The sequence below is a fragment of the Apaloderma vittatum genome, unplaced genomic scaffold (assembly GCF_000703405.1).
Source record: "Apaloderma vittatum isolate BGI_N311 unplaced genomic scaffold, ASM70340v1 scaffold9164, whole genome shotgun sequence".
NCBI classification, from domain to species: domain Eukaryota; kingdom Metazoa; phylum Chordata; class Aves; order Trogoniformes; family Trogonidae; genus Apaloderma; species Apaloderma vittatum.
In genome coordinates, this window is record NW_009713216.1 from 50138 (window position 1) to 65873 (window position 15736).

Genomic DNA, 15736 nt, shown 5'->3' on the forward strand with positions numbered 1-15736 from the left:
CTCTTGCCAGCTGCACTGAGAAGTTTTGTAGAGAGTTTTTAAATGAAACTGTGTGTTGCTCTTGATTATTTCTTAGGAAATGGTCGGGTTTCTGTAGTGACTGGATAAATGGTCCAAGTTACAACTGATTCTAAATATCCATACAATAAAGCACAATTAACTGCTTAATGAGTTACATATTCATAGATTAGTGCAGAATTAATCAGGTATTAAAGCTCACTTATAACAACAGACTTGTTAACAGGCTCCAAAAATTAGGTATCTGTACTGAAGTAAACTGAGCCATTTATAAAATATGAAAAGCTTATTTCAGCTGTTAAAAGCTTGTATCTGATTATTTGCTCTGAATCATGAAGGAAGAAGTGGTTAACTCATGGCTCAACCACTATTGCACTAAGGGTGTTATTAAAAAGCACCTTCCCATCTCTTTCTTCACTGCATTCAGGCTTTCTTAGCTGTTCCATTACTTGATGCTTTAGTTCAGAAGGAGCAGTTTTAGAGAAGTCACAAGTTTCTGTCAGGAAATCCAGCAACAGTTGCCCATCCTTGCTCCCTTCAATAAAGCAGTTTGTTATGTCCAGGTGGGATGGGAGCTCGTGGATCTGGTACTTCAGCCCGGCTGAGTCCAGCATCCTTTTTATGTCATAAGATGAAAGGTAAGTGCAGAGACTTTCTATAGGGAAGGAAGGCCCATACTTCTTCCACAGCGTTTCCCAGCCACTTGTTCCTGAGAGATAAACCACCAGAAAAAAGCTCGGGAGAAAGGAAAAGCACTATTTGAATAAATTTTTGTTCTGTGGGGTTTTTTCACAGTTGACCTTGTTGCAAATGGTACCACTCCAGAATTGGGACATAGGTCCTGGGGCGTGGATCTCCCTGCTTCTGTGCAGGGGTTGGGGGCTGCTGGAGGGGATGGACATGTTACCTACCCCACAGCTCCAGCACTTCCCACCAAGCCCCCAGCTGAGGCTGTAACATCTCAGTACACTTAATCCTCCCCCTTCCACTCCCACCGTGATGCACCCCTCTGCTTCATGAACACAGGCAATATCTCACAGGGACAGCTTTCTATAGCTCACATGTTGAACACTAGCTATTCAGTGCCAGCTTCTTAACTTAATTTATTCCCTAGATTTTCACCTGCTTGTTTGGAAGACCAAATCCTCTCCTATTCTTTCACCTCATGATTTTGTGGTTGAGCTAGACATGAGCTTCATCAAAACAACTTATTACCAGTAAACTGTCTCTCTGCAATGTGAAATACACAGGGTGCAAAACCCTGATCACATTGTCCGTGCAGCTGAATGTGTGGTGGAGAAAAGGGTGAAATGAGGTGACCAAGATGAAGGTGCACCATCCTCCCAGGCTTCAGCCTTCACCTTTACCTGCTGTTGGGCATGGGCAATGAGAAGGATGCCCCTCACCCCAAGCAGATGTCCCCAGTGGTGCCAGGCGGATGTTTGGGCTGGGCACTATCTGGGTGTGCAAAGCTGAAAAGTGAGGAAGGACAAGGCTCCTGTAGCACCACAATCACCTCCAGAACTGAGCCCATGCTGAGCCCATGCTTGTGCATGAGCCTCTTCTCAAGGGATGTTTTACAAATAAAACCAGCTGGATATGCTGAAAATTCACCACATATGTCTTCACATTTTATATTTTCCCCCAGCCTGGATCTCTGATTCAGCATTTGTGCTATAAATCACTTGGAAAAGGATCACCCAGAATGACTGGACAGGATGAAAATAACTTCGAGCCTAATGAGCAGCTCTTGGGAGTTATGACTATAAATCTCCGTAACTACTAAACCCAGTTGCCTGGTGGTTTTGCAAATGCTTTATCTGCAAACAGTTATTTATATTCAAATAAACAGTTTGGTGTTTAGAAGAGAGGCTACAATATTTTCTTTCACCTGGTGGAAATTGAATGCAGAGCACTAATTGCAGAAAATTTGCTGGTGTCAGTGTTGTGTGACTCAGTGCCATCCCTGAGCCGAGTAATTATACACTACCTGAACGCAGCATTATTATAATAGCTCTCAATAGGCTCAGCATATGGCACTACTTTTGTTTTCAAGGCAATGTAAACACATTTTTTAAAAGTGTTAAAAATAACACCGCATAGCTCTTGCAACTTCCCTGCTCTCCCAGCAGGGTCAGAGCCTTCACTGACTGACCAAGCCCTTTCCTATCAATCCTATTCCCAGAACAGCTTTTAATTAACACATCCTAATGTGTTTGTGTTGGAGATATTAGCTTCATTTTCTGAAATGAGCCTTGTTCTGCTTATCTTTTGCTACCTCTTCTTGCTTCAGTGCTCATTTTCACAGAACCATAGAATGGCTTGGGTTGGAAGGGATGTCAAAGATTATCTAATTCCAACTCCCCTTCCATGAGCAGGGACACCTCCCACTAGACCAGGTTCAAAGCCCCATCCAATCTGGCCTTGAACACTTCCAGGGAGGAGTGTCCACAATTTTTCAGGCAACATCCTCCATTTCTTCAACATCTTCACAGGAAAGAATTTCTTCCTAATACCTGATCTAAATCATATAGCACTTCTTCCTTCCCCTCTCTGTATTCTTCTTTCCCCAAGGTTTCCCCCTTCCTTTCCTTTCTCCTATTAAGAGCCCTGCTTCTCTCTCCCATTTTCTTGCTTGCCTCAGCAATTTCAGCACTATTCTGCTTTGTCAGAAAACCTGACCCAGAGAGGACTTCAAATATTTCTCATTAATTCAGATTTTTAATCACATTAGTTTTGAATAGACATGTGTTCCTCCCTGTATTCACATATTGTGAATATCCAAAGGGACAGGTTAAGCAACTGGAAAAGAGCCTCAATTAACTGCAGGTAGTCAGCACTAGTCTGATATTACGATCTATTCTCATTCATCCGAAGAAGAGCAATAACTCAGATCACTTGAAATACAGATTTCTGGTAGTGAACTGCTTAAAAACACTTTAAATTAAAAAATGTTTTGGAAAAAACCAGTTTAAATAAATTTGGATCAGAGAAGTGTCATCTTGTTGTGGACACTTCATGAACATACAAAAGGAACTTCATCAAAATATTACAGTTTGTAGATATGGCCAAATTATAAGAAAAAGAAAAAGCTTAAACCTCTGAACAAATAACACTTAACATCTCTGACAAAACTATCAGGTGTGACTGTTTGCACAATTAAAATTTTCACAGCTTGTGAAGCAATTTAAAGGCTTTGTAGAGTCAAATTAAACCTCACCATTGCAGTATCTCTAGCATACCTTGCCCACAGCATTAAAAGGTCATTGTTTACTCTGCTCTGCGACTTCCTGCTGGATTGACCACAGAGCATCTCTGAAACAGCCTAAGAAAGCTGTTTTCCACCCAGAATGATGATATTAAGGAAATGGGCAGTTTCAGAAGAAAATGAACCATATGTGCTCTAACACCTGCTGTATGGCACAGCTGAGCCCTGTCATAGCTGTTTGCTTAATGCTGCAAGTCTCCGAGAGTAAGATAATGCGGTGTCCAGCCTGAAAAGCCTTTTACAGAAGACAGCAGAGGCTAAAGTAGCTCTGGCAAGTGAGAGCCACAGGACAGAGCCTTTCACCTGCTTCATTCAGGGCTCTCCGCTGCCCTCCGTCATTGGCCAGGCTGTAGGATGGGGAAGGGCAAAGGGCAAGAGAAAGGTGTTATGTGTCCATGGCATGGAGTTGCTGGTTCACAAAACCTTCAGCTCTACAGCCTGCAGCATGGAGCTGTGCCAATATAGACAGCGTGCAGTTTTTAATGGATGTAGGTGAGTGGATTCCATTTATTATCAAGCCAGTACACCTTTCTAGGTGATAAAGGATGTTTTAAATAAAATTGTGCATTGGTTTCTAGCTGGCCTGTGCTGAAGTTGAAGGAACCCCAAAGGCCCTTACGGGTCTTGCCTGACCAAGCAACGCTGGTGGAACAGCTCTCACCTGACACCACGATAATGAGGAGCTTCGCCTGCTTTTCCAAGAGGCTGTGGAAATACCGGATAGTCGCTGGGATGTCTTTTACATAATACAGCACCTGGAAAGAGCAGAGATGCTTACAGAGATACAGCGCAGTCCTGGAGAATATTGTAACTGTAAAAGGTAAAAGGAACAAATGGGGGCAATCTTGACAGAAGAGCAGCGGGACAACAAGACACGTCAGCACAACGGCAGGCAGTGGGCTCTGCTTCGAGTTTGGGGCTGTCTCTGGCTTGACACTTGTTCACTGGCTCTTCCAGGACCAAGCTCATTCATTAACCTGAGATAAAGAGCTTTGCCTGTGTTAGCACTGAAGATGGCTTGTAATGACTTCCATAAACTTGGAAATACACACACAGTTTCACGGAAAGGACAAGGAGCTTTGAAAACACTACTTGAAATGTATTTCTCATTGAGTGCCACCCACAGCCTGGTTAACAGGACTACTGTGCTCAAAGTTGCTTTGCTGTAACTCATCTTTCATTTCTGCAGTTCACTTATGCTTAAGTATTTTAAATTGCAGGGAAATAAACTCACCTTTCTTCCCCTTAGAGTGGATAATGAGGTCAGATACTTCATGCATACTTGTAAGAGCCAAGTCTTTGACAACATTTACTTTGCATTGACTTTTACCTGGATCATATGAATGAAATCACATTTTTTAGACTTCTTTTCTGCATTCATTCGATTTTGATATTCGGTAGCTGTCTCCTCATGCCATGTCAAGTTTACGTTTTTGAGGTTTGATGCCGCAGCCACATGCTCTGAAACACAGGAAAAGGCAGGACAGAATTATCTCAATTGCAAATACAGGACCAATTTCTATTCAGAGCTTTAATACATCCAAAAGTCATATTTAGGTAGAGAATTTTGGTACCAGTGTAACACAGCAGTGGAGTATTTAGAACCTTGAGCCCGTATGTCAAATGGGAGCTGTAAAGGTCTTTGTAGGATGAAGTCATAAGATGGTCTGATGCTCTTCCTTTGCACCCTTACTTGGGATCCTCTAGTCTTTACCCAATATAAAAAAAAAATAAAAATCCCCATGGCTGGCTCAAGCTGTTGCCTGAGATAAACAGTTGTGAGACCATGAGCCGAACTTTTCATGCCAAATGGGAGAAGAGCTGATGCCCCCTTCATTTAGGTGACATGCAAGACCCACATGGCTGAGCAGAAGCCAGGCCATGGCAAAGGATTTTCCAGAGACTGAATAAATAAATACAGGGGCTCAAGGATGGATGAAAGGTTCTTTGTATTTTGGAGAGAAGCAAAAAAAAAAAAAGGCTTTAGGAAGGCAGAGAACTCAAATAGCACAGTCTGGGAATGTTTCACAGAGATGATGGGAGAGGGAAGAAGCAAGGACCCATCTCTTGACATTTGGCTTCTGTTGTGTTCAGTTAATTTTCCAAAAGTCCAGAGTTTTGGCCAACTGCTTCAGGTAAAAGAGATAATAGCATTTTAAAGCAAAGACCAATGCAAAGAGTGACACATGACATGTTTTAGTCCTTGATACAATGCACATCCAGGAATTAAGAAAGCTGGAGAAGTGGATTTAAGGAATATGTTGTATCAAGGACCTGGCTCATTGTTGCATTTATTTGTTTTTTATGGGAGCAAAACTGAGAGATAATTTCATAATTTAGGCAATGCTGGAATACTAATGTCCATCTGCTGGCATATGGAGCTCATCTCACTGTGCTTCTGCCTGGCGCTCAGGATTGCTTCAGGACAAAGTTAGCCCTGATGTGATTCCTTTGCTTCACTGGAGTTAACATAAATTTTAAACTTAAATGGCCCAAAGGCAGACTGATCCTTAGCTACAGAACACATGTTCAAAACAACATGATTTGCTAAGACCAGCGCCTTTACACCATTAATCACAAATTTTCTCCTTTCAGGCTCTGATTAGGACATATCCCCTTTGGAGAGATGAGAAATTCTCTATTAGTGCGTATCTCCTCTCTTTTATGGCTGGAAATGGGCCATCCCTTTTTGGATGCCACTGCTGTTGTTCTGTTCACTTCCACTTACCAGCCACTGGCCCCAGTGCTTGCAGTTCAGATTTAATTTGCTGTTTTAAACTCAGGCTTCATTCAGCAACAGTTCACACCACTATCACAAGTAATCTGGTTCAGTCTGGTTCAATTTGATTGCTAGGCAGTCTGCAAGGAGGCACTAGGAAGAAAATTGAATTGTTTGCCACACTGGGCTTTTAAAGACAAAATTTCAGAAAGAGCAAGCTCATTCTGATTATGGGAACTTTCTGCCCAAAGATTCTTCTGAAACCAAAATGTGTCACCCTAACCATTCTGCAAAGTTGTCCTTAATTTACTGCTGGGTTCAGCCCAGATTGTTGTCTGGATCTGAAGCTGGTTGGTTGCCCTTGACAGGTGCCATCAAAGCTGAACTGCCTATAGTTGTGCCATGCTGTGCAGGTAATGGCAACACAGCTCAGTTCTGGGGCTGCCAACACTCCAGCCATCATCACCAAGAGACTTCAGCTGGACATGGACCAAGAATGAATGAAAAACACACCTTGGTTGACCTTGGGGCTTTGAGGAGATCTCTGACGTACAATGCAGCCTAAGAGAAACCTCAGTATGTCATCACTTCACATCCTAGTATGAAGTTTCTCTTATGAGCTTAGCTTCCCTTTCCCAAGGAGAAAGTATCCGGTTAGGCAGAACACGTAAGTATGGAATCCTCAGAGACACAGATAATGTTTCCAATTCTCCCCGGAAAATATTAGGGCTCAGAAACCTAATTAATGATACCTACTGGGGACATGATTAATTACCAAATAAGAAAGTTTAAAGAAAGAAATTCAGATGAATATTTTATTTCAAGTTTAGCGTAAAACTTCAAATAAGGACAACATCTTATATTTTCTTTAACTTTCTTCTGGAAAGAAACATGCTTAAAGTAGGATAGGACTGCCAGATAACTGGTGGCAGGTGGTGGGACCACTAGGAAGATTCAGTGCAAATTCAGTCCCGCATAACCGTAGAGCGCAGCCCAGACAGAACAGGAATGCTAAATGCAGGTGCCCGGACTCTGTTATAAACTTAGCAGATGCTCTGTTACCCATCCTTCACCATCTCTACCTGGAGCAATGTAAAAGCTCCTGTGATTTTCATGAGGCATCTTTCCAAAGATAAAGTCTGTGTAATAGAGAGACAGATATAAAAAAGTTTCCTGGGAGCCTTTGGTGCTCCCAGTGACTTTGAACTCCCTCACTGAAGGGAGAAAGGGACTGTTAGTATATATTTTTTTTCCTTTGACTTCCACAATTTGCTTCATACTGGGAATGCTTTGTTTTTAAGGACCTAAGGAAGAGTAAGAACTGGATATTTACAGTGTGGTTTTGCAGTCTGGAGTTTACTATGGTTTGGAGCATTTCCAACAACACAGACTGCTGACGCGGTTCATTCATTACTGCCACATCCATTCAGCTTTCTGGCAAGGTGTGCTCTGCTCGGGGCTGCTCACAGCCTCTGTGATGTAGCTGGTGTCACCTCCATACATAATTACCTACTAAGGTAAAGCATGGTAGGTGTTAATCCCTGTGGATTGATATTTAATCCTTGCTTTATATGGAAATTTGACCAAAGCTCCCTTGTTAACATTCAGTCCTCCATGGGAAACGCATGAACGTTGCTCAGTCCTTTGGGCTGGTGGAAGGAAACAAGCTCTAAGCCACAGAGCATGCAGCAAAAATCTTCCTATCTGCCTTGCTTTCCTTTCTATGTTTTGTAATTCAAAGGATGGTAACTAATTTAGTGCAACGCTGTGAGGTTTAGCTATTCATTATTTGGAAATGATTTTTAAGATATGCAAGAATTACCATGAGACACTAAAATTTTCCGTTTGATGTTAAGGAAGGATCCTGATTCAATGCAAGTTGAGGGAGAAAAGCTTCCTGAACTGTGGGGATTTTACTCTATTCCCATACAATCATCCCACCTTGTTTAGCTTTTAAAGTCTGTCTAGCCCAAGCATTTGCCACACAGAGCTCTATGCAGTGTGAGACACTAAAATTTTTATGAGACTGAACAATGTTGAAAAGCAATGTTAGCCAAAAAAAAGCCATAAAAAAACTTTAAAGAGCCAGTTCTGACAAGAAAGCATTTGAATGTGGGGTCATTCAGCATATAATGCATTTAGCATACTTAATGTAGATTTAATTTATTTAATGTAAAAATACCTTTGTACTTGACGATTTGGTCAGCAGCTGGCTCTATCACTTCATTGTTGATGGTGACCCCTGGATATCTGGCTTGTATTTTTGAGAGGATCTGCAGGTCAATCTCACCTAGGGAAGCAACATGAAATACAAGATGAAAGCAAAGCTCAGGCACATGTTGTCTCCACCATCATCACATCCCTAGTTTTGAAGACTGGTGCCTGCCATTCATGAACAGAAAATGTACCACACAGGTACATGCAGCTATTTTGTATTCTCAGCAGATTGCCGCTGAAGGTTTAGCTGTAGGATTCGAGAAGAATTTGAATATTGGGCCCAACTATGTCCATTCCTGTTTTGTGACTACCACCATCAGTGCCAAGGGAAAACCAGATATATTCATGCACACAGCTTGACCTCATATTTTCTGGATGTGACCTAACCTCCTGGGCAAGATCCTTAAGGACTCTGACAGTACCAGTTCTGATGGTCCTAATTCACTGGTGAACATGGCAGGATTTCTTAGGAGTCAGTAAAGGCATTTTTAGCTTCACTGGTTACCAGAATATGTGTTTACACTGGACTCAGAAACAACATTGATATCTGTTTGTCTTTAGTGTCCTGTGACTTTTTCCATAAGTACAGCGAACAGTGCACACACCATTGTGTTTATCTAATCCTCGTTTACACTATAACCTTGAGCTGACTGTATTTTATTTTGTGAGGACTAGTTCTCTCTGGACACCTCACCCCACCTGCAATATAGCAAGATCAGGGACATGATGTTCCTGACTGAGGCATGCGTGGCTCCAGGGACAATATCACACTGGCTTGCTTAGCTTCCTTAGAGTCACTTCTCCCTTTTGTGCTTGAATAAATTTTAGGTGGAAAATATTTTAGAAGAATAAGTTAAGGTAGAAGGAGTGAAGCAGAGGGTAACTGTGGTGAATAATAGGGATTGTGTTACAGACAAATATTGAGCTTTTACCCTGAAAGACATACCTGTGGTTGCTCACAACTCCATGTTATAAAATTCCCTACAAATGAACAAAACTGTGTATTGAATGAGGATCATCCAGCAAAGCCTGATGGCCAGATAGACCCTTGCTGAGGGAGGGCCCCCACTGTACTTGCATGAGCTCTGCCCACCCTTATGATTTTCAGTGCCCATGGACTCCTGTCACTTCAGCCTTAGCTCCGTTACACAGAAGATTCAAGATACAAAAGAAAAATATTGGGGATTAAAGAGCCATAATGTGTTCCCCAGAGCACAACCCAGCACAACAGGTCGTCCCCAAAAGAGTCCTTTTCACTATGAAGAGCTCTCTGTCTGCTTCTGCCCCCATCACACAGCACGACGGGCCAAAATCAGGTGCCCCAGCCCAGGTCTCACCAGTTTGTTAATTCCCTGAGAATTTTGCATAAAAACTGAGGAAGTGTTCCATTTTTTCAGACTTAACATGTCTTTCTTAAAGCAACTAATAACACCAGAATTTATGTGACATCTATGCAAGCACATTCTTTCAGGTAGGAAAATTCAATTTCTGAAGCAGCAAAAATAGCTGTGGCTTTGCTATCACTGCAAACCTTGTATTCTGTTGAAAAATCAGAGCAAAGCCAGCTGTCTGCAGGCTGCCATGGTAAAATTTAGGAACACAGAATTTGTAATGAACTACTGCAACTTTTTGATTTTTGGTTGCTTTACCAAATTCCTGTAAAATGGATTAGCCCTTTGAAAAGACTATGCAGGTCTTGATTAAAAAAAAAAATAATTGAATATTGCATTTCCATATGCGGATAGGTTAATATATTCCCTTCCACTCTTCTATGGCCAAACCACCCTTGTATTGTTTTTAACAAAAAAACCCACCCCTTTGTTTCATAATTTAATCCACAGCCTTAATTGACTTCAGTTAGCTCTTTTATATGCAAACAAGTGTCCTGAGGCATTTTACAGTCAAATCTGTGGCAGCTTGCATTATCAACAATTTGGCAATTAGGCTATTGGAATTATTTAAACTCTCCAACACAATTACCTTTTAAAGGCTACCACTATGTTCACCATTAAGTTTCTAATTAAACATTTTACGTAACGGGATAGTTTATAGCGCAGTTGCTACTTTATAGCAGCGTTGATGGCTTTTATGGTTTTTAAAGGTACAGAGTGCTGCGCGCTGGAGTGTGAACTTAATAAGGCAGAAGCTGTAGGCGAAGGCAGGCACTGTAGATGGGCGAGTGTAATGGGATATGATGCTACATTAACTGGTTTGCTTGTCTCTCGAGGTGGAAAAGTGGGGAGGAAAGGCTTTCCTTCCGTGGTCCCTCCCTGTAAAGCTCATGGGTGGATGGGGGTAAGGGCAGCAGCTCCATTGCTGCCCTTCAACAGCAGCCAGGGTTAGCTGGGGGGATTCGGGAATTTGCTCCCTCCGGACCTCCCAAGCACACCCGGTGGGAACAAGCCAGCAAGGATTTTGGTGATTTGGGGATTTTTTCTTTGCCTGCACGTTATTGATTGAATGTGCCTCATGCTAAACTGGAGTTAAGTACCTCACTAAGTAAAGTGTTCCTGTTAAAAACATCATTTTTCTTTTTGGCAGAAGAATGGTTTCCTTTGTGTGAAGAGTACTATTGCTACTCTGTCACACTGTCTGTTTTATAACTCACGTCCAACATTTACATACAAATATTTTTACTTACCAAGAGAGATTGACAAAACTGAGATTTTTCTTTGGAGATGTTGTGGCTAAGGTATTTAAACTAAATTAACTGTTCATATAAAATTTAAGTTTGATGACTTAATGGGCAGAGCAGTTAGAAAACATAGTCTTTAATTATGGGGGAACTTAAGCAAGAATTTAATGAGAAGAAGCCACTTGATGTTATTGGTATTGTTTTTCCACCCACTGAGCTACAGATAAAAGACTTCTTTCTTCTGGAGCTTTTTTTTCAGCTCCAGTGTTTTGGGGGACAGCAGCTCCAGAAGGGGCTTGTGCATTGCCCGTGGTCAGCAAGTAAGAACAAAACAGAGGTCAGCCAAGGCTGTCATGTAGCAGGGCAGGATGCAACAGAGGTGGGGAGTTACCACCTCAGTCAGTAGCTGCAGGGAAGAATAACTGCAATGCAAGTAAAAATATAATATTCTGAGGAATCTAAGACATTTTGTTGCTCTTTGTTTTTTTAGGGTTTTGGTTTTTTTTTTTGTTTTGTGTGGGGTTTTTTTGCATAGAAACATTACAGGACAGTTTAAGCCTCCCTCTGCCCTTAAGGGGTGATGGAGCAGAAGGAGGTTTCTCAGGGAGGATGTACAAGAATCAGAGTAGGGAGGCACAAGCTGCTTTCAGATGATGTGGCCACACACCAGCTAATGCCATCTGCTCCTGGAGCTGGCTTTACCAGAAAGGATAACTCCACTTCTTTCTGCAATTTGTAATCCTCTATTCTTTGACAAAAAAAAAGGGAAAAGCATGTCAATATTCAAGTTCATTAGCATACCTGATCCACCGCCAACACTTAGAACATTGATTGTAGACTTCCCGTTTCCAATACTGAAAGACATTATTTGTATATTTTAGGAGAACTACCCAGTAGAGACAGTTATGTCCATTTTGCAAAGCACTGGAGATCCCATGAAGACTAAAATCTGCAGGACAAAATCAAATGCAATGTGTGCATGTATAGGCATGCCTGCAAGCTGGCAGGAAGGTTCAGACTCAGAACTCTGCTCTTTGGCGATTCCCAATTTCCAGTTATTTTGGCGATTTGTAGAGGAGTTCTGCTTTTATTACAAGTGTATACAAGCAGCAGCAGATACGTACCTTCTTCAAGGATCAGAGACCTCTCTGGGTCTAGACCAGCAGCTTAAAAATTATTTGAAGAAATTCTGCCTTTTTTAAAATGGGGAGGAAGAGGGGAAAGTGTTAACAACTTTAAACTCCCCTAGTGAGGCTTTGGCAGAGCCGTGAAGCCCTGAGCCCAGAGAGGGGCCTCCCCAGAACGAGGATTTGACTCCAGCTGCCTGCCCTGAAAGCAAGGGGGTCCAGGAAAAATCACACACCCACACACAAAGCAGGAGCATTATTTACACACACTAGAGAGAGCCTAAATGCTAACTGAAATACTACTTTCAAAAAGATGCTTTCAATCAAATTTAATGTTAGAATATAGTATCCATCATTGCATTTTTCACATGTTAGCTGATTTAGGGTAAGAAGCATTTGCATGCAAGGAGACAATTCAGCTTTATCTCCTCCCTGTGCTCGGCAGGCTCCGTCCTGAAGAGCAGCCATGCAGCGGTGTGTGGAAATGAAATCTCCAGCCAAGCCCTATCAGACGCCTACAGATGGGGTGGTTGGCGGGCAAAAGCAATCTGCCTCTCGCAGGCAGCCCCCCGAGCCTGTCGTCGCCACGGGACCATGCCCAGGGCTGTCCTTCAGCTCCGTGTGGCCACCCCCATGTTACCTCGATACCACAGATGGCAGCTGCTTCTGTATGAACTCCTGCATGCTCTGGTGCTCAGTTGAATTCGCAAGGAAGATACGGAAAGACTGGAGATATCTGGAGGGGTCCGAGGGCAAACCTTTCATGGGTGATGCCATGCTGGGGGTCGGAAGGGTGCAGGAGGGGACAGGTTGCTCCTTGCAGCTCTTCTTTCAGACCTAGAGAAGGAATAACAAATGCTGGAGAGTTAAAAAACAGCGTGCTCTTGGACTTTGTTCCATGTCCTCGGTCCTGCTACTGTGACTTAGAGCACTTAAAAAAGTATTATGCAATTCTGCAATAGAAGCGGTAAATCGGGTCTGAGCTGCAAAGGGTAATATATCATCTTTAGTCTGCGCAGAGGAAGTGCCAGCATTTTTTAACTGTGCTGACACAGGGCTCTGTTAAAACCCAGTAAAAGGCTCTTTAGATGATTCTTAAACAAAAGACAAATTCCTCTATTTCTTGAAGGCATGGGAAGGCTCCAAAGACTTGGTCTGGATTAGAAGAAAGTGCAACACACATCTCCAGAGATGCTGGCAGATCTCTTTATCTGTTTTTTTGATCTTTTGATGTTCTTAACGGGAATGTTGATGGTGGGGTGAAAACGATAAAAACCTTATAAATGCACTCTTTATTTTTCTAGTTCCTCTGAAGATAATGGTATGATTCCCATGGGCTAAAAAGTTAATTCATGAAAGCCACGTGAGCTACTGGAATGGATGTTGTGATAAACCTGTCTTACAGAATCAGGAGTGGGGGAGATAGAGTTTTCTAATGGGAAATGTTGGGCTGTTTCTTGAAAAATGCACAAAGACATTAATCCCCTCTTAAACTGCAATTTAAGTCTATCGTGTCTTCTCCTAACTGACAAGGAGATAAAGCAACCCTCCTCCTCCTTGCACGTCCCATGCTTAAGGACCATATGGCATCTCTCCAGCGTCTCTTACCATCTTCTCTGTCTTTTCTGCAGAGGTTAATTCCCAGCTGCCTCTTGTTATTTCTATTGCTGTCTTTGGACTGTCCCCAGCCAAGCTTTGTTGCTGTTAATGTGCAGCAGCCAAGGACGAAAGCCACCCACCCACTGCCTTCTGACTCCCAGTGCAGCTGGGATGGCTTCCCTCGCCCCACGAAGATCCCAGACTGCTTGCCTTCTGTTGTTGTTTGACCCCAGCCAGTAACTAAGCACTATGTAGCCACTCACTCACTCGGAAAAAAAAAAGTAAAACTTGTAAGTTGAGGTAAGAACAGTTTAATAATCAAAATAAAATGTAACATAATAATAATAATTGTAATGAAAAGGAAGATAACAAAAAGAAACAAAGTCCAAGGTAGATATGTGACACATAATGCAATTGCTCCCCACCCTCTGGCCGATGCCCAGCGAGTCCCTGAGCAGTGATTGGCTCCTCCCGGTCAACTCCTCCTAGTTCATGTACTGGGCATGATGCCAGCTGCCCTGGATGTGCTCACTCCTAGCTTCTTGTGCAACTGCTCTTTGGCTGAGCACAGGAAACTGAGAAGCCCCTGTCAGGATAAGTGCTACTTGGCAACAACTAAAACATTAGCGTGCTATCCACATTATTCTCATACTAAATCAAAAATAAAGCACTGTACCAGCTACTAGGAAGAAAAATAACTCTGTCTCACCTGAAACCAGGACACATTTGCTCAACAGCATGATTATAGGAATACAACCACAGGCTTTTTCACAGAATCACAAAATCACAGAATTGTTGAGACTGGAAAAGACCTCTAAGATCACCAAGTCCAGCCCATGTCCCAACACCACCACATGGGCCAGACCACGGCACTAAGTGCCACATCCAGCCTCTCCTTAAACCCTTCAGGGACGGTGACTCCACCACTTCCCTGGGCAGAGCATCCCAGTGCCTAAGCACCCTCTGCGAGAGGAAGGGCTGCCTGAGACCCAACCTGAACCTCCTCTGACACAGTTTCAGGCCAGGCCCTCTCGGCCTGTCACTGGTTGCCTGGGAGTAGAGCCCAACCCCCCCGACTGCAACCTCCCTGCAGGGAGTTGTGGAGAGTGAGAAGGTGCCCCCTGAGTCTCCTCTTCTCCAGCTGAACACCCCCAGCTCCCTCAGCCTCTCCTCACAGGACTTTCCCTCCAGTCCCTTCCCCAGCCTCATTGCTCTCCTCAGGACCTGCTCCAGGACCTTTTCCAGACTACTCTTGTCCCGTTGGATTGTAATTCTCTCTTCTGTTGCACTCAAGTCCCGCCCAGCTGCACATCAAATAACAGTCTTGTCCCTCCTCCAGATCATAAAGAGAAACACAAAAGAGTAGTGGTCTCAGGTTCATGCTCATCATTATCTGCCTTTCTGGCAGTGGACTGATAATAACTTTTTTTACGAACTGTGCAACCAGTTTTCCATGCATCCTTGTCAAGACCATGTCTTCCTCACTTGTGAGCAAGTCATGTAACAAGCTGCCAACCCTGAAGGCTCTGTACAGGAGCATCTCCTTCTCCCCTGTACACAAAGACTGTTACACTGCTGGCAGAAAGATGTGCTTGGCAGTTTCTCCCTGACATCTCCACATTGCCTGGCCATCACCTTATTCTCTTTCTGGTGCTCACTCCTCCTTGAAGGGTCATTTCTAGGGACAGTCATCATGCTGAGCAGCTGCTATTCCCCAGCTCCTCCTTTCAATGATAGCATAAGCTGCTTGGGTTTTCCCACTTTCCTTTGCAGCTCATGCCAAAGTTAACGTCCAAGTTGTAACATCTTTTGGTTTTGTATCCCATGAGACACAGATCTACACGTCCCAAAAGCTCCTGCATGAAGATGGTGAGGATTGGTCGCAGTGCACCTCCTCCAGAGCATTCTGCTGTCAGAACCATTACATCAGTTAGCAGTGCCTGCTAATTGCTGTCCTCAGTGCAGTCCTGAACACCAGTGGTGACCTCCATAGCACAATCCAAGGTGTGATTTTATACCAATATCACTGCCGAGGCAGACCTGGCTTTTGGCAAGCTTCCTGTTCACTACCCTCTCAGACAGAAAGGATGCTTTCAAGGGAAAAAAAGAGCAAATCCGAGTATGTCGAAAAGCCATTTTAAAAAAAAAAAAAA

General features: G+C 43.1%; 1 protein-coding gene across 1 annotated transcript; it reads right to left on the minus strand.

The window, feature by feature from the left end:
- Positions 1-371: 371 nt before the first annotated feature.
- LOC104273077 (histamine N-methyltransferase-like) lies at positions 372-12761 on the minus strand. The gene is made up of 6 exons (XM_009868281.1): positions 12625-12761; positions 11659-11711; positions 8188-8295; positions 4617-4747; positions 3948-4041; positions 372-727 (listed from the first exon to the last, which is right to left on the minus strand). Exons 1-6 carry the CDS (start codon positions 12759-12761, stop codon positions 372-374), a joined length of 879 nt encoding a protein of 292 aa, XP_009866583.1.
- Positions 12762-15736: the final 2975 nt, after the last annotated feature.